Source organism: Idiotropiscis lumnitzeri, chromosome 3 (genome assembly GCF_059441095.1).
Source record: "Idiotropiscis lumnitzeri isolate Australia: NSW breed Sydney's pygmy pipehorse chromosome 3, RoL_Ilum_1.0, whole genome shotgun sequence".
In the NCBI taxonomy this organism is placed as follows: Eukaryota; Metazoa; Chordata; class Actinopteri; order Syngnathiformes; family Syngnathidae; genus Idiotropiscis; species Idiotropiscis lumnitzeri.
In genome coordinates this window covers 15,651,519-15,672,326 of record NC_142393.1, presented here as the reverse complement: position 1 = coordinate 15,672,326, position 20,808 = coordinate 15,651,519, and the positions used below count along the sequence as shown (strand labels likewise).

Here is a 20,808-nt window from a genome sequence, read left to right as displayed (position 1 = left end):
TTTTTCATGCACAAATGAGAAGCATCGCTGTGTTAAAGACGAGACAGAACCGCCATTCTCTTTGTAGGAAAAAAACCAAAATGCTCCTTCCCATCCCTAAAAATACCCTCAGTGAAGAGAAGGCAGGAAAAGGGCGAAACAGAGGAAGCAGTTGCTGCTGTGGTTTGTCTGACAGAGTTTGAGAGAAAGGCGAGGTGCGGCAGAAAAAAAAAAAAAAACAGACAGCAAGAGAGATGACAAACATCTTTTCCGTTCCTGCGACGCAGTCTGCATCTCCTCCCTCCATGATTAGGCCCGTATTGATTTGAGGTGTGTTTGAGGGGGTGGAGGTGAGACGGCGAAGCTGAAAAGAAGGGAGGGATGAGAGTGGAGGAGACGGCGAGGAGGCGGAGGCAGCAGTAGGGGGTGCTGTGATTTTACACAAGATGAGGAAAGACGAGGAAATGTGTTTGTTCATTGGACAAACTGGAGGAGAGAACAAATGGGAGATATTTTTAATGAGAGATTGGTATTTGTGTTGGTCAGAAACAAATATACAGGCATAAAGTGGGCTGGAAGGAATTGAAATAGCTTTTAGTAGTGTCCAAACATTTTCTTTCAAAGGCTGCGCTTGGACAGTCTTCACCTTCAACAGTCTTATTATTTAACTCGCTAAAAACAATCCATCGGTGTATTACAATGTAGGAAAATGACACAGGCTGTGTCAATTATCAATTTCTCGCATTTTCTACGAGCTGCTAAAAACGGACAGCGGTTTGCAAATGGCACTCGTGCTGAAGCTTGGACACCACGATTGCAATCATTGGTTTTTAGGACCACATCTGGAAAAAGAGGAGAAAAACGAGCAGAGAGCATGATAAGACCTCAGGACGGACCGTTGGAAAAAACGTTAGCGACACACTGAGACAGATCTCTTGTCCTGTTGTCATACATACACACACAAGGCATGTGCGCATCCACTCACACACACAAAAGCACACACAGAGTGAGTGAGTAAAGCACATCTGTCATGAGGCCTTTCAGGCCCGCTCTCATCTCTAACAGAAAAGGTACATCTCCACATGCCTGTGCCCTGCTTCAATAACTCTTTCTTTCCACCGATAACTTTTTTGTCGGGTGTGTGTGGGGGGTGCTCTTGAACAATTTTAACTCGCACCCAAACTAATTTCCCAACAATCATTCGTTCAAGTTGAATAATAATAATTCCTATCCGTCGTTGCCCTTCCTTTACCCACAGCTCTTTTGTGTCTGTATGGTTCCAGATGACCTTCTAGGCAAGAGGAGAAGCTTCTCTCCCAACAGCAGCAGCAACTCTCCTTCGGATAGTAAGAAGTCACGCAGCGCATCACCCAAAGGTAAGCCCAAGTTTTGCATTCATCAGAGGTGGGGGATACAAGTCACGTAGGTTGAGTCAAGTCAGACTGCAGTCGTCAGTTTTCGACTTGAGACTAAACTTTAATGAACATGCACATATGAAGATGATCTAAAGCTTAGCTGAAGAAAGACAGGAGGGAAGAATTAGTAGAGGCAATGTTGATTTAGCTGTGAGAAGTCAGCATTTTAAAATTATGCAGAGAAAATGTTTTGTTTGAACAGTTTAGAATCGCACCTTTCCCACACATTTTAATCCACGAATCCCTTAACCCTCCCAACACAGATGGCGCATCCCTTCCTCCCAGAGATCCTTAAAAAACAAGCCCATTTATAGCCAATAAAGGCATCACCTTAATCGCAGAAATCATGTAATGTAGAAGCAATGCTCATGTGTAAATGTATGTAAATACGTGATTATTACACCAGACTTCCATTATACTTTTAATGTGGCGCACCTCCTCAGGAGCACTTGCGCCTGGGTTGTAGCATGTCCCAACACATTCAAGATTTGATTTGGAAGAAATGTCCTTGCGCAACAGTTTGAGGAATTTATCGATTGTCTATTAATTTTACATAACAAAAACAGGAAAAATTGAGTCATACCTGAAACAACAGTCTAATGACTTTTGCGGAGGATGTACCAGAATGCATTTTATCAGATGGCAAAACTAACATGAATATCATGTCAAATACTGTATGTATGTATAGAATATAAGTTATGTGTTTTTATTTAATCTTGCTGCATCTAACATGAGCAACCTTTACCCTCCTCCTGATTACCTACTGGTGAATAATCAGGCCGGAATTAATACATTTTATGATTTCACATAGTTACTAGATCGCAAATCTTCATAGTACACTTTTTATATTTGCTCATAATATGAGACGACTGCATGATAAATCATGGATTGACAGGAATACCTTTGGCGATAGTGCAGCAATCCGGTCACCATCGTCTATTATTCATATTTCTCTTATGTGGCGTGAAACTGGGCGCCCGACGGAGCCTACAGGCTTTTCCCTCTAGGCTCCTGAAGAAGACTTCCTGACTGATGCATTATAAAGCAGGCAAAACCAAATGCGGCTTACCGTACATCCAAGTCCATCCCTAGAAATATTGTACATTGGCAACATGCACACAACACATGAATTCACACATAGACACCGTAACTTTTGATGTCAATAACTTCATGTTAAAATATAGGACAGAGTGACATTAACAGGTGTTTTGGTGACCCTTTCTTTTTGCCTGATCAGTGCTCCTACCTAGCACTTACACACTTACTTTTTGGCCCCATCTTAGCCTATGAATGATGCATGTATTTATATGTGAACGTGTGTCTGCGCGTGCGTGTGCGTGTGTGTGTGTGGGGGTGTGTGTGTGTGTGTGAGAGAGTGAGAGAGAGAGAGAGAGAGAGAAAGAGAGATTGTGCTTGTATTCTGACTTGGCTTCCTTCTAATGCATCTTTCTTGTTTGATTTAAAATATAATTTATACGACACAAGTGAAAATTGCAAAAATTACTAAATGGCTCCAAGATAGAACTACATTCATCCATCCATTCATTATCTAAGCCGCTTCACCTCACAAGGGTCCCGGGGCTGCTGGATCCTTTCCCAGTTATCTTCGGGCAGTAGGCGGGGTACACCCTGAACTGGTTGCCAGCCAATCGCAGGGCACACAAAGACAAACAACCATCCGCACTCACACTCATACCTAGGGACGATTTAGAGTGTTCAATCAAGCTACCATGTAGGTCTTTGGAATGTGGGAGGAAACTGGAGTACCCAGAGAAAACCCTTGAAGGCACAGGGAGAACATGCAAACTCCACACAGTTCCGGCCGCAGCCGGAATGGAACTGAGCACCTCTGCGCTGTGCAGCCATTGTGCGAACTAGTCGTTCACCGTGCTACCCGATTGAACTAAAGAAGTTGGTTATTCAATTTTAGACTCACATGCACACTGTCAAAATGGGTAACCAGTTAACATTTGTCCAGACAATTCCACTTTTGAAAATCTAAAAATTAAATGTAGCCAGGATTTGAAAACAATCAATGTTGAAAATGGTTCCGAAGTGACGATGCATAAATTTTGAAATATGTCATGTATTGACAAAAATAAAAATAAATCCAACTGTTTATCAAGAAGCCAACAAACAGTGCTAGAGGAGGCTAAAACCCTGCTAACAAACAAGGTAAACAGATGGCTAACTGGGGGCCGATACACTGCTAATAGATGCTAACATATGGCTAATGGCGCCATAAGTGTGCACAACATCGTTAACAAGGCTAACAGAGGGTCTCATTCATGCTATTGTTTTAGTGATTAGGGTTCCTCACTACCACTCAACAGAAGTGATCACTTTGTAAATAGTTAGCAACCTTTGCGCATAGGAAACATTGTTACTGTAACTCAAAATATGTTACAGTGTGTCCAAGCATTTATGTTCGTCTTACTAGCAAAATGTCCTTTAAATGTTTAGTATTCAACATGAAGTTCCTCCATACTTGAGGGAAACTATATTGAGCTTTTGTCCGTCCTTGAGGCTCACCCGTGAGTTGCGTCCACACCTAATGCCCAACACTACACCTGTGTGTGTGTATGTGTGGCGTCTCCTCCAAGTGTGGCAGCGCCAGAGAATAACCATTAATGAGTAATGAATGTGGAGAAATGGACTGAGAGGAGAGCAGATGGAGGTAGTCGGTGAGATTGGATGCCGCTGTGTAAATGATGTCTGTTGTTCTTTCTGCACCAAAGTCGTCACCCTCCTGCTGTTTACAGAGTGAGAAAACTTTTGACAAGCACAGACTAGTTGAACGCACATACATAAGAGTACCTTGGGTGGATTAGCGGATGCTTGGCGGGAGAGACAGAGATGCTCTCGTGCTTGCTTTACCGCCTCCAGCCGCTACTGCTGCTCCTTAGCGCCACTCCTGCTTGCCTGCTCAGGGCCAGGCTCCGGTTTCACTAGCAAGAAGGAAGGTAAAAATAACCTCTTTTTCATCCTCTGTCTCCCCAACCACCTCCACATACCCCTGCACTCATGTTACTATTGACACATAGAGGGAGGAGGGAGGTCAAATGGAGCAATGAAATGCAGGGACCGGCAGCTAGTTAGATATCATGCGCCATCTTTACATGTATTTATAGATTTGCCGACTTTTGAATCTTTCATCTTAATCAGCGCTTTTGGACATTTTTTTTTTATGCATAAAGTTCGAGAGCTCAGTGTGGAGGAGGTGCTTTTCTGTCCAAGGCCAATAGATGAGGTGTTGGATAAGTTTGGTGGGAATTTTTACTATCAAATTATTTCAGTAATTTTATTGATTCAATTGAACAGTGACTTCTAAAAATGATATGGTGTCAATGTGTGGCCAGTATCGACGCCAACTCTGGCGCCGATCAATTAAGCTGCGTCGCACAGCAGACACATTGATACAGATCCGTCACCAGTACCCATCCTTAAGTGGGACACATGAAATGCAGTCATTTGTATGACAGCACTTACATTTCTCCATATATTTGCATTGCACTATGACAGTGTCAACGCGTAATCTAGGAAACAATCTTTGAATACTGCGACATCCAAAGTTATGTTGACATCTCTACTTCAGCTCACATCAACTTCTGAATGTATTAGAATAATCGTCCAAATATGACATATTTTAGGGCGTTTTCCTCTTCATAGAGGTGCTCAATACAAAATGTCACCAATTCACATTGAGAGAAATCAATAAAATACAAAATATTTTGGCAATATTTGTATAGGTTGATGTGAGTAGAGATGTCCGCATAGATTTTGGGGATGAGTGATTGCAGTTTTCTGATATCTGAGTGACTTCGGCTTTTTTTCAATTTTATTTTTTATTTTTGCACGTTTTAGACTGCTGCCCCAAGTGCCAGTCTACCTCAGTGTCCACTGCTGGTTCTTTACCAATACGTATGTTTTTTACAGACATGTCTTGCCACATTGCACAATGCCACACGACACCTGCTTCCATAACATTATTTTTAGTAAGGCTGTAATTGGTAGTTGCAGAAAAAACTGGCCATCAATCAAACAAAAAATTACATCACTGTTTCTTTTTACTATAATGTTTTAGTGAAAAGCAAATCAACGTATATCACAACACCAAAACAGCTACTATGATAAAATAAAATACTAATAAGAATAAAAAGTTTCATTTTCTAAATCGATTTTTCAAATTGGCAGGTGAGGGCACAAGCATCTTGGTGTGCGCGGACGGCCCCCTCTGGTCCGCCCTTGTTGACGGGTCTGATACATCCACTAAATAAGTCAATGTATCGTTACACCCCTTGTACATACTGTACAGGTTCATTCGTTTATTATTCGCCAGTTAATGACCTTTTCTTTTTGAGACAGCACTTGCGATAAGGGCAGTTTGATGTTGGTCCTCATCGATCATATTGGTCATCTGCTCCTATCCCCAGAGACCGCGCAGAGCCCAGAGGGGGAGGCAGCTGGCAGCCATAGCCACATGAGCCCTGAGGACCACTACAGACGCATGATGTCAGCACTCAGCGAGCATGGATCCTATGAGGAGCAGCAGCAGCGCCTCTACCAGCTGGCCAGCAGCATGGGACTGCCCGGACACGGTCAGTCCACTGTCTTTATCACTTTTTGGGCGGTAAAATAAGCAAAGTGCTCAAACCAAAATATCCATGACAAATATGCGGTCTATTGCAATTATCCCGCTGCCAATGAAAGGGCCACCTGACATTTCTAATTGTGGCATTGGCCGCCCCGTGTCAAGGTGGGACTCACATTGATTTCCCACCACCACGGCGCTTCGTCATTAACAACACCCGCAAGCGACATGCATCAATGCCGCCATTGATGCAGAACCGCTTATTGGCTAGGTGCCAAGCACCTAAATCTCTCAATACACTTGTAAACCCCCAGTTCGTCCCTTTTTTTTTAATCGAGAGAGATAACATGTACTGAGTTAAGCTTAATGAAACTACAATTAAAAAAAGGACAAATTAAAGTGGTGTTCAACCAGTCATCCATTTTGTAAAACCTGTACCATTATGTCCTTCCTGCTCTTTACAAGCTCTTGCATAATGGCCTTAATCCATTCAAGGCCCAGCTCCAATTGAAGTTTGAGCTACTTTTATTTTTATTTGATTAGCAATGATGTTGAATTGCAGGCTGTAAATTTAAGGGGCCAAGCCTATAAAGGTTTAATTACCTTCTACTTGGTGTCTTCAAGAAGGCAGAATTCAGAGTACCGTGCAGTGTGATTGATCACCGTCATACTTTCCCAGCAGTGTTGCTCGCATGACGCAGATGATTCCACGCGCCTTCTGTTGTTATCCTTGTCATTTTGTGGTTTCATTCCCATTCCATTTTTACATGTCATGTTACACAGAAGGGGCATTTTCCTGTCAATGGAACCCGACAAGTTGTTGCTTTGGCATTTCCAACCAGATTTTAGCCGCTGTAAGACTTATTCCATTGCTGTTAACATATTCAATGAAACGATACCTACCTGGACTCTCAGTTCTCTATTAGAACGTAAGAGCTTTTTGGGGAGCAGATACCTCTCAGAATTGGGAGAGAGCGCTAACTGTTTTGTGTCACAAGAGGCAAGCATGAATCTGTTCAGTGAGAGCTTGTTGACACTGACCTGGTCTCAAACGGGGGCCCCAGTGAAGCACCTTCCTTACCAGCCATGGTCTCTTCTATACATCCATCTCCAATCCTGCATCCCCCTTTCTCCTCCCACCTTTAGCCTTGGTCCCCACTGAGCATCCTTTTATGTGTTTGAAGTGTCGGCCGCAGAAAATGAAAGTGTGAATGAAACAGGGGGGTGAGATGGAAGTCTCTTCATGTGTTTGGATTTGTAGGTGTAAGTTGTTGTGAGATGCAGCTTCTCTCGGGGCAGTTTTTCGGAAGGGTGGAGACGGGGGTTCGGCTTGTTGAAATAGCCAACAAGGCTTTCCTTCGCTTCGTCAGTTGATGAGAGCAGCTTGTGAGGAGAGAAAGGAAAAACATTGTTGGGGATAGAGATCCATGTGAAAGTGAAGGGATGGATGGATGAGTCATTGTTGCGTCTGACTTTATTGAGGTTTGAAAACTATATGCTTCATCTTTTTAACATCACGCCAGACAAGTTGACCACTCCAGCTTGCGATTTCTCCGAGTCCAATCAGTCAAAAATTATGAAGCGTGACAAACTCTGCATATTTACTTCTGCCTAAGCCTGCCGCATTGTGAAAGGATTCGCTATTTGCTGCTGCATTCTGCGCTGAGCGGATGGATGTCGGCTTTTTCAGTACCTGCCAGTCCACCAAACCCATCACTAGGCCGGCCAAGCTGCATCAGCGCGGCACTCCTCTGCATTCTCACGAGCTGAACTGAAAGGATTTCGGCTCAACTCCAGGAATGATGTCGGGGAGAAAAATAGGCATGGCACAAAAGAAGGATAAGCGATATGGACCCAGTGTAGCGAACTGGGACCTCCCAAAATAACTCATGCAGAGGAAGAAATGTTTGTGATTTCGTGTTGTTTCCTTTTTAGTGGAGGGAAAATTGCATTTGCGTGCAGTGGGACAAAGAAGTCTGACCACAATCCGTTCCGCGACGCTGGTTGAACTTCGATTTGGTCCGCTTTCAAAACGAAAATTTCCCAATCATGGCAATTAATAATGATTTGTTCTACAGCGCAAACTAGCACCATGATAAAAATGACTTCACTAATAATTGCTATTCAATTATAAACAGCAGCAAATCAATCAGAAATATTTTTTTAACCCGTTTAATGATGAAGAAGAATTCGCAATGCATGCACCATTTTTTTAACATACGTGTCACACAATTGTAGAATGAGATTGACCGCGAATGTGATGTTAAATGTTGCAACATAATATCCATTCATCCATTTTCTATATCGCTTATCGTCACTGGGTTCGTGGATGAGCTGGAGCTTTTCAATTTGGTGCTGATGGCAATCCAGATATTTTGGTCACTGTGGATGTCCGTGCTCTACTGTGTGCTATTGTACTTTAACCAGGAATATGTTAGCGAACCATTTACCAGCTCGCTAGCATGCGACGCTAACATTGCAATCTACGTCTTCACTTTGTGGTCCTACTTGTCAAAAAAAAAAAAAAAAGGTCACAGATGTGCAGCATCAATCACGTGAATTCCAAGTCCACATCGTTTTTTTCCGCAACAATCCAATGGCGTCCCAATGTAACAGGAAGTCAGAACCTTTCAAAATAAAACCTGGAACATCTCCTATCATGGCTTAACAGAAGCATCACTTATGTCGTGCTATTGTCCAAATGGCTACTGGAAATCATATATGACCCTCATGACCCTGAAATGTTGGACAAAAGTACTTAGACATGTCCTGGCATATGTCATGGTAAGGATATTTTTCTTGCTCTTGCGGCTTTTGTCTGCTATAAAAGTTTGAATATTTATTTTTTAACCTTTTTTTAGGATCCCCACCCAACACGCAGACCTCAATGATGATGCAATACTAAATCACAATAATATTCCTTTAGCTGAGCCGCTCATCCAAAATAGCCGGTGTGGTGAGTAACGTTGCCGCAGGAAACTCAGAGGTCAACGCTTCCACCGTGTCACCCCTGCATCGTGCACAAAAGATTGTGTGCGTGCGCATTGGGGCTCCGGTTCCCTCTGATCCCGCTCTTATCTCAGCCCCGCCACCTTCACACACAAACACGCACGCACGCACGCGCGTGCGCTCACACACACACACGCACGCAACCTTGTCTGCCGCCAGCCGAGTCCCCTGTGGCCTGGCGCAGCAAACAGATCGATATACCGGAGCTAGGCCGCATTAATATCTGTCGCTTCACCTCCACCCCACCCCCAACCCCGGCGCCCGCTCAGCACGCACACACACGCGCGCACACACACTCAAGGCGGCACCTAAATCACCCAGATACACACAAACACACATAACGCCCATGCAGGCGGCGGAAATGGCCCGCTGGCACCTGAGGGATCTGTCTAATTAAAAATGGGGGGCAGATAGAGAGGGGGCAGGGGGGTGGGGGAGAGAGAGAGGGAGAGAGGGAGAGGATGGATTTTTCTCTCATTAGAAGCCCTGTCTCCTGGTGCGGCCTGGCTTAGCCAATAATGATGAGGTCTCATCTGGGAGGAAAGCAGGGAAGCTGGGGCGGGAAAGGCAAGGAAGGCGATGGAACGAAGCAAGCGGTAGAGGTCAGGGTTCGGCGTGAGGCGCGAGGCAGGAGGCAGCCAGAGAAGACTGTTGTGGTTGTGTGGAGGTGAGATGGAGAGCCGCACAAGCGGGTTTTCATCTCGCATCATCTATCCATCCGTCTGTCCAAACATCCATCCAAAACTGCTCACCAGTCACATCCCGTATACTGCAATTATGAATAGATAACTGTGTGGGATTCTGTGCAACAACAGTGACACAACGGTTTTTTGTTTGTTTGCTTTATTTGTTTATGAAACCCAATAATTGCACATCCTAATTGTGTTACTATTTCCATTGTTTGCCTGTTTGCTGGTAAGAGCATTATGCGGTAATAACTAAACTCATGTCCAGACAACTTTCTTATGGAGTGGGGCACATTGCTAAGGAATAACCCATTAAGGTTTTTGGCACGGACCCAGTTATATGGACAAATACTGAAATTCATTCAGACTTAACATTGAAACATCATTTTTTGGATTCAAATTTCTCAGTGAATAATGTATGACTTTTGTACGAATGTTAACAACTTGGTGCGAATGCAAATCTGGAGTGTTTGGCCTTGGTGGATCGCTGCACTGTGCCTTATGCAATTGTACTGCTTCCTCTGAGTTCTTAATGTGCGTTCAGTTAAAAAAAATACGCTATGTGATTATTTTGTTGTTTGTTTAAAACCCTGGGTGGTGTGTTAGTACAGTGGGTCTTTTATACACGTATTATAAAAGTTTATTAACAAAATGAAATATCTTCAGAGCATGTACATGTATTTTGTCTATATTTAATAATGCATTTTTGTCATTAATCTGGTTAGGAAGTGTGTGGTTTTATATGGCCCCCCTGTAGCACTGACGAAAAATTGTGGTCCCCTCCAACATTTATGTTGCCCATCCCTGATACACATCCGACACATTTTCTAATTTGTCACCTCTACCTTGCTTATTTCACACCTAAGTCCACCGTTTACCTGCAATATAAGCATGTCCATGGAAATATCTAGACTCAGGCAGTGCTCGACACTGGGTCCCCGGGTAGGATTGCCCCATTATTGCGCAACAGCAAGGCCAACATTCGACAAGGCCATCTGGACTTTTTCCAAAATCTGTAATATTCCAAAATTTTGAATGTGAATATGAGTCATACATATTTATATATATATATATATATATATATATAACACACGCACACAAATGGTATATTTCCATACACATGCTTGTATTGCAAGTAAAAGATGGAGATAAGGTGAAGTGAGCAAAGTAGAGCTGACAAATTTGAATACGTCTCAGATGACACACATGTTACACACATACCTCTTTCATCCTGTATCACACACAAAGCAATGCACAGCCCACTCAACATGCGTGTTAAATAGATGTTTACGAGGATTTTCTGCCTGTCTACATGGAAATTAGCCACTGGATGCTAAATTTACATCTTCCCTTCTCTCTTCCCCTCATTTCTTGCCTTTGCTTCAACTACCATTCTCCCATCCTCCTTTCTCCCTGTTCCGCTTCCCGTGTTTTGCATCTTTGTTCTTTACTCAGACGTGCTGCGCGCTCAGCAGGAAGCGTTGGCTGCGGCGATGAGAAATCCGGCGGCCTTAGAAGCTCACCTGCCCACGGGAGGCAGCTCCTCGTCATCCAGCCAGCGACGCAAGCAGGGCCTACCGCAGCACCGGGATGCACATTACACAGACAGGTGAGGAATCTCTTGCACTTGCTCGCTCCGCCAAGTTAGTTTGCAATGCGAGCATGACTCATTAATAAAACCTGACACCAATATCCTCCACAAAAGTGGCCATTACAGTTGATGTGAGGAAAAAGCTGAAAATAACGAGAAAAAGCATCTAAATGGATCCGTTAGTTACCATCTTGCTCAGAAAGATTTGATCAAATATTTGGATGTGTGTGTGTGCGCGCGCGTGTGTGTGCGTGTGTGTCCAAATAACCTCTTGCCTACCACTGTGGAGACGCACTGCTGCGTACCCAGCTCGTCCTCCCTCCCTCTCTACCCCCAGCGCTGGCCCCTGTGCCTCCCAAACAAAGCCGGGGGCAGCGGGAGTGGGCGGATAATTGCTTGTCGATTATTTATGTGGCGCGGGGAGAGGCGGGGGATCGATAATGGGCCGGCGGTGCGGCGGTGGGGAGCGAGGGAGGGTGGAAGAGAAGGGGGGATGTTTGTGCGAGAGGGGGGGTAGTGAGGGGAAGGGGTGGGGATATAAGCAGGAAGCGGAGCGGCCTCCTGGTGCGGTGTTGGGGCGGTGTGCATCTTGTGTGTTTGCGTTTGTGCGCTCCATTTTCAAGCGTCATGTACGCCATATATGTGGATTGAATTTGGCTTTGTTTGTGTGAATATAATTTGTGCGTGCATGCGTGTGTGGCCCATGGTGCTGTGCAAATGTGGTCAGCGAGCTGCGGCTGTGCGCCGCCAGTGTATACAGAGCAGCGTAATTAGCCACACAGGGCCAGGAAGGGTTAAATAGGCCTCACCCCACACCCAAAAACCTCCCACCTGCCTCCTCTTTAACCTCTTCACGAGCTACACACTTTTTGGAGCGAGTATAATGGAGGGGGTTAAAAGAGAAAATAGGCTCAAGGGCACTTGGCTTTAATTGTACCTTTGTCAAAATGAGAAAATAAAAGAAGAAAAGGGGAACATGAAGTGTAACCGTAAGTGTACAATGCCACCCTTTTATTTAATTAGAAGCAGAATTACACCTGTCCTTAAATACTGTATCCAGTTTGGACATCAGGACACTTCATGAAATGACTATGGAAACCATAGCTACAATCATTAAATAATTGAACGAAACAGTTGCCAGATTCAATGGGGAAAAACAGAATTGGTCGTTTGTGGAAAAAAGAATTCAGTCAGCGGCGCTTTACAGCACACCAAGCGATTAAACACCGCACATCTATTGGTGCGCTGCAGCTGAAAAAACTGCAACCCTGTTTGGGTTCGGGGGTTGCACATTATACTGGACTGTATTGCTTTTTACAAAATCGCAAAAAAAAAATTGCGACTGTCATACAAATTCAGAAATGAATTGCACTTTTCATCATCGGGACACCCATATATATATATATAGAACTTTTTTATCACTTTTGTGCATTTCTAATTGGCTGTTACAGCTGCACCAAAGTGGCATGAACTTCGCTCACTGCGTGACAGTTCACTTGGTTTTGGCTGCGTTGTCTATTGTGCAGCGCGTTTAACCCTGACACATCTTAACCAACGTAATGCTTATACCTCCAAAGTATCCTCCAATGAAACATCTCCTTCAGACAAAGGCTTCTTTTTGTCTGCACTTAATGAAATAAACATCTCTGGCGATCATTAGAGGAAGTTGTTTTGAAGCGTTTGGTCTATAATAAAATGAAGACGTGACTTCCCCATCCTAACCTTCCTGCAAAAAGCTACGACTTCCAATCATTCAAGTAAACCAAACCTTACTCTTCTACAGTGCAGTAGCAGACTTAAACCAAGCCTAGTGGAACACAAGTGTTACGTTCTCATTCTTTTCTCCATGTAGCATACAGGTGACTTGTAAAAGGCTGGTGTTAAACCAGCACAAAGAAAGAACAGGAACCAAATTCTAGAGCGACCCCAAAGTGGAAAGAGTGCAAAGTGAAGAGAGAATTCAAATAGAGATAATTGGTGGAATGAAAAGCCGTGGCTAAGGAAGCGAGTCGAGGCGGCAAACTCCCTCCCTAACTCTCTCTATGGCTCACCTTTCCTTCGACCCCTCATCATTGATTATCTTGGGCCCATTAGGGCCCATTGTTAAAAACAAATCATTAGGGCCGCTCAATGGGCTTAGAGCCTGGCGCTCCATTTGTCTGGCCTTAAATGGCGCTAAGCTCACCGAGCATCTGCCAGGCAAATAGGCAGGGATGGGGGAAAAAAAATAAAGTGAGGAAGGAAGTAGAAAAACATGGGGGCTTAAAATGGGGATGAAGAGAGGGAAGCGAGAGCAAAAAAGCGAAAAAGTGGAGAAGGCGAGAGGACGATGTGGCGGAGAGAGAGAGATGAAGCAAGATAGGGAGTGAGGCGATGGAGAGAATGTGAGATAAGGGAACGGAGGGAGGGCGGGCGAGCGAGGAGGGAGCCTCATCCATTTTAATGAGCTTCCTGTGTAAATGTGTTCCTGCGGAGAAGGAGCCGAAGGCGGCCGCGCGGCGCTCCTAATCCCCCCACGCTCCCGTCATTAAGGGCAGTCCTGTCACACACACACACACACACCCCCACGCACATACACACAAAACACACGTACGCACACACCTCGCCTGGGCTGCTTCAGGACAGGAACGCTGTCGCCACTCTGACAGGTCGTCACACACGAGTGAATTTCCCAGAAGCCCTTGGCCTCACTGGCGGCACAGCGAGACGTGGACACACACACACACACACCCCTACACGCGCGCACACACACCCCCGCACACGCAGGCCAACCATGGAGCTTTGCGTTGTTATGAGTCCACCTTGCATTTGTGCAATAGGAATGCATTGAAAGGCCAAAGAGAAAACAGACCAAGGCACACCACTCGTCCGTCCAAATTGCATTCTAAAAAAAGAGGGAGAGAAAGAATGAGAGCTGGAGGAAGGGAGTGGAGGGGAGTGTCAGGCGCACTCCTTTCCCGCCTTCTCTCCCTCGCTCTCCGTGATTAGGCCTAATTATGGTGGCGCAGACGCCTGGCAGCCCCAGTCATGCAGCTTTAATTGACCGTTATTCATCTGTGGCCTAACGCTAGGCAACGGTGGGCGGCGCAAAGAGACGGAAGAAAGAAAAGGGAACATCTGAGAGACGGCGGTTGAGGCAGTTTGGCGTGCGGAGGAGCCGACCACGGGTGGGGGTTGATGGCGGTTTTTTGTGTGAGCGGCGGCGTGGCCTCGTGGAGCTGCGCGTCGTGAGGCTAATTGCTTGCCCTGAGGGATTAAACCAGGTGATTACACACTGGGCGGTGTAATTACATAAGAAGCGGCTAGTGGGGCCCCCAGCTTGCGGCCCTGGGGTCACGCGCCACAGCCCTCACCCAAGATTAATTGGAGCTGCCACAGGAGTGCAAGGCGCCGCCGGAGAGAGCGGTTATACGATTAGCATTAACATTTCAGCGGCAAAGGCGATCGATGAATGCTTTTCACCCCCTCCCCTACACACACACACGTAGACCAATAGCTCACAACTATCTCATCCCCTTGTCCCTGCATGCGAGTGTTCCCTCCAAGCTGTTCCGCTCCCTCGCCGCTAAGCCAAGCGAGAGACAAGCAGGCGCTAGCTAATTTGAACATGGTTACAAAACAATATTTGCGGTTGCACGCGTCCCGTCGTTGGTTTCCACTTTGTTTTCCTCAGCTCCATTCCCATGTGTGCCTGTGTGAGGCGACACACACGACTGAGGACGGAAAGGCAGCAGACACACAGAACTTGGAAGTAGGGCAACCAAGATTAGTCAACCACTCACGATTAGTCGACATCGTCACTAATATTTTTGCTGTTTTGTTTTATTTGGTCATATAAACACGTATCACAATAACTGCACTGAAAGGCGCATTGGCTTGTGTAGCTGCAATTAATCTTGGTCTTTTGAGTACAGGAAGTACTTGTACTTGATGTGTGGTGATCAGTGTTCGGGGTAACGCGGTATAGTAATATATTACATGTTGTCAGTAACTAAGTAATATAACGATTTACTCTAAAAAGTAGCGAATAAATTGTGAAGAATTGAATCACTGTATTTTTTACATGTGATTTTAATGAATTTTGTGCCATCAGTTGCAAAACGTAAAACAATGGTCATTCTGATCATCAATCATCTGCCTCGAAGACGATGACGTGCGGTGGCCAATGACGCCACGCTGCGACACCTCTATTCGGACAAACTACAACACGCGCCATTAAATTAGAGTCTGACGCGCTCGTTTATTATATCCGTACTATTGTTAATTCACCTCGAACCTTAGTCTCTATGTAGCAAAGAGAATTAAAATTAACTGAACTTTGAATTATTATTTACAAATACATCTTAATTGTCTTTAAGATTTTATTTGCATGTAACTTAAAAAGAATTATAGCTGTAAGATAATAGGGGTTATTTTAGACTTGCTGCTTGCTTACTGCAATTTACATATGATCGAATTGGTCGACTGATTGCGACAACTATTAGTGACTAGTCGACTAGCAAACTAGGCGTTCATGGCAGTCCTGGTTGAAAGCCGCCAAAGGAAACAGGCGTAATTTTTGCCACCTATCAGGCGGCAAGCGTCTGCCTCCTCCTCGTCTTCCTCAAGACACATTTTGACACAGTCAAGAGGTCAAGATGCAGAAGCCTCATTACTCTGTCAGTTTAAAAAAAAAAAAACATCTGACTTGAGGATTTAGAAATAAGTGGGGAAAATGAATGCGGGAGCGCGTAACTTGACGAAATGGTGAGTGATGAAGAGGGGAGGAAAGAGAGGGCAAAAAGAAGGGCACAAACAACACCCATTTTTCATAGGGAACAAAAAGAGATGGTTTGGTTAAAAAAAAAAAAAGAGAGACACTGAGTGGGAGAAAGGTGAGAGGCGCCTTTCCCCCCTTGACGAGGACAAAGGACGAGGAAGATAATGGAGAGGCCTTTTCAAAAGTTGAGGTTGCAGGACGTGCCATCTTTTTAGCAGCATCAATGCTGGCTTGGAAAGCGGGAAGGAGGGAATGGGGCATCAAAAAGGGGAGGGGAAGGGGGGGGTTGACGAGGCGAACAGAGGCGGGATGAGTGTTAATTAGAAGGTCCTTCAGCCCGTGGCCCCGGTCAAGATGCAGGGGCCGCCCCAGCTGTCAGAGCATGACACACTGGCATTGTGCATTCAGCTCTCATTATGCGTGTGGCTCGAGTGTGTGTGCGCCTTTATGTATGCATGTGCGGGTGTGTGCGTGTGTGTGCGTGTGTGTGTGTGGGTGTGAGAGAGGCGGCAGTGGAGGGTACAGCAATGGCCAGCGGTGCTTGCTGCAGCCTGACAAGACTGATGAGGCACTGGGGCGACGTCAGGGCCTTTGGAACACGGATGATAAAAATACACCGTACACATCGACGTGGCGGCACGCACACGCGCGAGAAGGGCCGAGGCGCACGAGAAGAGAGGAAAACAATAAAAAAAAAAACACGGTTGTCGGAATGAACGAAGTGCGCTTTAAATTCATGTGTTTTTTTCTTTTCATATTTGCCTCTACAGGGAACTGTCCCAACCTCCGCCCCTGCTATCACCTCCAACGGCCCCTCACATCGCGCTCGGACCTCACTTGCGGGCTCCTTTCCTCGGCTTGCCCTCAGCTCTCTGCCAGGCCCCGGGTGAGTCATCGTTTGACAGCTTTGTCGGTATGCTAATACATGCGTTGCTTTCCAGTGTTTGGGAGTTGATACACAGAACGGAACGTTGAAGGTCACAAACAACAACGCTGGTCAACCTCCAATATTTTCCAATTTCAAATCAGTTTGCTCAGACTCCAACTCTCCCTGTTATAAAATATGCATTTAAGTTGTTTGTTGTTGTGAGTGAGCCACCTTGAATGATTTTTATTTAGTTTTTTATTCGGATTATGATTGGTTCTGGGACACTCGCCCAAGAATCAAACTCATGCTGTCGAAACAATTAGCAGCATTTATTGATTGCTCCACTCACTGGGGGGGAAGTACTTCACTTTCCTTTCCTCAAAAATATTGAAATGATAAAAGTTTATTTCAACACCTTTTGAAATGTACGTGTCTGACTGAATTAAATCCTATAAAACCAAGGATTTTGTTTTAGAGCTGTGCTAAAATATATGTTTAAGTAATAGTGAAAGATTTTTAACAATCACTCATGACTAAAATGTATTCACCCACTCAATAATAAAAACTCTCTGTTCTAAGCTGTCTGTCGAGAGAGCTACAGGATGAAAGTTGTCTTGCATAAAGACATGCAAGCTACTTTGACTACGTTCCATTCTTCATCTTGTCCATTCACTGAACTATACGTCATATTGTCGGGATAAGCAAGTCGAAAAGTCCGCATACTGAGTACGCAATACGAATTTGAATAGCCTACGTTATGAGGTGATGTGTGCGGTATGAGAAGATGCGATACAAAACAATATTATGTATAAATTGAGAACATCATGATGACAATATTTTAATTTTGATGGTAGTTCTGACTCTCGTGATTTGACTCTGGCAGTCAGTTTAAAGTATTTTTCTGCAAGTATGTAATTTTCCACAGCTCCTCGATGTTGAAACCCTGAACAGGGTTCACGTTTTTTAATTGTATTTTTTTCTTTTTTCACACCAGGCTATGGTTTTCTGCAACCGGCTCAAGCTGAAATCTTTGTACGGCAGCAAGAATTGCTGAGGAAGCAAAATCTAGCCAGGTGTGTGTGTATGCTTTTTGTGTGCCAATGACTCAGGTAAAAAAGTGTGTTGGAGTTTAGACTCATTATTTTTGTGTAAGTAGTCATTCCTGCGTATGTGCCTTGTTGACATCTGACTTTGTCTGCGTCAGACTTGAGATGTCAGCCGAGCTACTGAGACAGAAGGAGTTGGAGAGTCTCCACCAGCGCCAGCAGCAGCAATTGCTGAGCTCCGACCCGCTTGCCGCCCTCCCCGCTAGCCTGCCCTCGGACCACCCGGCCCTGCGGAGCCTTCAAGACATCCCCGAGGGTCATCCACTCCGAGAGGAACTAGCCCGCCGCTCGAATGCCATGCTGGTGCTTCGACACGGGGCGACGGCACCCCTCCTAAGCGCCGAGCAGCAGGAGCAGCCCAAGATGTCATCCACCCACAAAGACGCCCAAGCGCAGAGCTCCACGACCGGTTCAGACGCTGATTCCAGGAAGGCCCTCCGCCGGGGCTCTCAGACTGAGATCCGCGCTGGCCATCGCAAAAGAAGAAGAGAGGACAGAGGAAGTGACGGAGACGACGAGGACATGAAGGACTCGGGCAGTGAAACAGAAACATGCGACGAGAGGCGGGAAGGCCCCGGTGCCAAGTCGAGGAGTAAACACAAGGACAGGAGTGGTAGAGAAAGAGACGGCAAGGGGGCGTGCGACGGCGCCAAGGAGAGCCGAGAAAGCTCGGGCCGGCTCAACGCGCCGGCTAGTTCCGCTAGGACCGACTCGCCCAGTCGCCACCTGTTCACCTCAGCGCTGGGAAAGTCGGATGTCAAGCTCCAGCTTCCACCTGGATTTGTGCCACCTCTGCCCGCTCTTCAAGGACAGTCGTTGCCCTTCGGATTCCCCTACGTCAACCCTTACTTTCACATGGGTGAGCAGCTCACACACACGCACACACACACACATAAGAGGCTAAAAGGCAGCATGCGAAACCCATTAGCGTCACTTTGTGCGCGTATCTGGCTCCCCGTTTGGGGGCCTGCCTTTGACCCTGACACATGGCACACCAACATCACAGCCATGTGGGAATTTGTTCACACACACCATGGATCGGCAACTGGCGGCTCGCGGTTCGCATATGGCCCTGACTACACTCTTCGTGGCCCCTTGATTAATGATAAAATAAAATAAAATAAAAAACACTAAAAAAAATGTTTGTTTTTTTCCATAAAAATGTTTGTATAAATGAAAAACAAAATCCACGGGAGCTGAACCGCGAGTATGCAGGGGTCGACTGCAGTTTTAAGTTGTAATATCACAAATGACCACTAGAGGACATACATTGCACTTACACTTGGTCTTGGTAGGCCTAATATTTTTTGTCGCATTTGCAGGACAAACCAACAAATCTCAACATTAGAATTTAGAGTGAGTTGATTTTTGTGAAAAAATGCGCATATTTTGTTGCTTTGCTTTTCATCAGTTTTGTGCTGTCCTTGAATGGTAATTGTATAGAACAGAGCTCTTACAACTGGAAAAAAAAAATCACAATGCTCTTTGCTTCAAACTCTTTGTTATTGGGTTAGGATAGTGGATCTTTTATAAACGCTTTGAGAAATATACGAAGAAAAATAAAAGAGCATGTGCATGCTTGTATGAACATGTTTTGAAAGTGGCCCACCGTGTAGCACTGATGAAAAATTGGGACAAATGACTATAACGACAACAGCTTGTTGATGATCTGCCAAGAATCAAAATTTTGATATAAGAATTAGATGGTGGAAGCTATTGATGCAAATATTTTGCTTCATATTACCTTTATGAACCACCTATGTTTTTTTTTAACTCTTCTTGATGCCACTCTCTATTGAACATTGATCTGAAAGTACACTGAGTTGACATTTCATGAAGCCCTTTATTTAACCCAACAATGTCATTCGAGGAGGAAAAAAAAACACAATAACTGGTTCATGAAGCAAATTTAAAGCTTAATTTTCTCATCACTCGTGGAAGTAGAAAAAAGAAGTCAAAGGTTTATTTCAAGCAGTTTATTTGCACTTTCTTCTGACGTTTTCTGTCAAACCGAACATAAAACTAAGAGGCTTACAAACACATAACTTTGTCCTGGCCAGGTCTGCTAGCTTAATGCTAACACGGAATACAAAACTCCATTAGCGAGCTAATGATGAATTGTTGTGCTATTTTTGACACCCCAATGGATATTTAAAGACAAAGGGCCCAACTGATATGGATTTTTGAGACCAATGCCTTTTTCTGATATTTGCCATTATAAAGCTAACCTAACCTATTAACCGACCAATTAATTATTAAAAAAAAAAAAACAATAAAGATGAATTACAGGAAGGAAATGTGACTGCTTCACAATACTTTGTCCTGTAGTTGTTTTTTTTATGCAACAGAGAAAACTATGCAAAATTCAGATTTCACCCCAAAACGTAATGTGCTAAATTGAGGGGAAACAATAATGATATTTTTGCCAATTTGAAAAACGCTAATATCCGCAGATTAAATTGTTTATTACTCTTGTTTGAGTTCTAAAACTTTCAGTGTATTGTCTTATTTCTCTATTATGCTGCCCTCTGGTGTTTTAGGCATGCACATGAAAAGGAGCCACACATTGTATTATTCATGATGAATTTAATTGTTACTAATGTATATTATCATTAAGTACAATACTGCAGTGTTATTTTTCTAATTAAAAAAACATCTTACAAATGTTGGTTTTTGATACAGGCTGGAATGGATTAATGTCATTTTCATTCATTTCAATGGGGAAAGATGATTTGCCTTGAGTACAAACTAAACTCCTAAGTCAACGCACCACTGTACATTTCTCATTCTGACTATTTTATTTT

The 20,808-nt window shown here is 44.5% G+C and overlaps 1 protein-coding gene across 3 annotated transcripts in view; it reads left to right on the top strand.

Annotated features, from left to right (window-relative positions):
• The window catches only part of samd11 (sterile alpha motif domain containing 11), a 53,052-nt gene that overhangs the window by 28,436 nt on the left and 3,808 nt on the right, over positions 1–20,808 (top strand). For all 3 annotated transcript variants that reach the window (XM_088292007.1, XM_088292006.1, XM_088292008.1), the window contains 6 exons: positions 1,263–1,355; positions 5,828–5,992; positions 11,136–11,289; positions 16,801–16,916; positions 17,893–17,971; positions 18,103–18,863. In XM_088292007.1, coding sequence (XP_088148133.1) covers positions 1,263–1,355; positions 5,828–5,992; positions 11,136–11,289; positions 16,801–16,916; positions 17,893–17,971; positions 18,103–18,863 — 1,368 coding nt within the window. The remainder of the gene's footprint in view (positions 1–1,262; positions 1,356–5,827; positions 5,993–11,135; positions 11,290–16,800; positions 16,917–17,892; positions 17,972–18,102; positions 18,864–20,808) is intronic.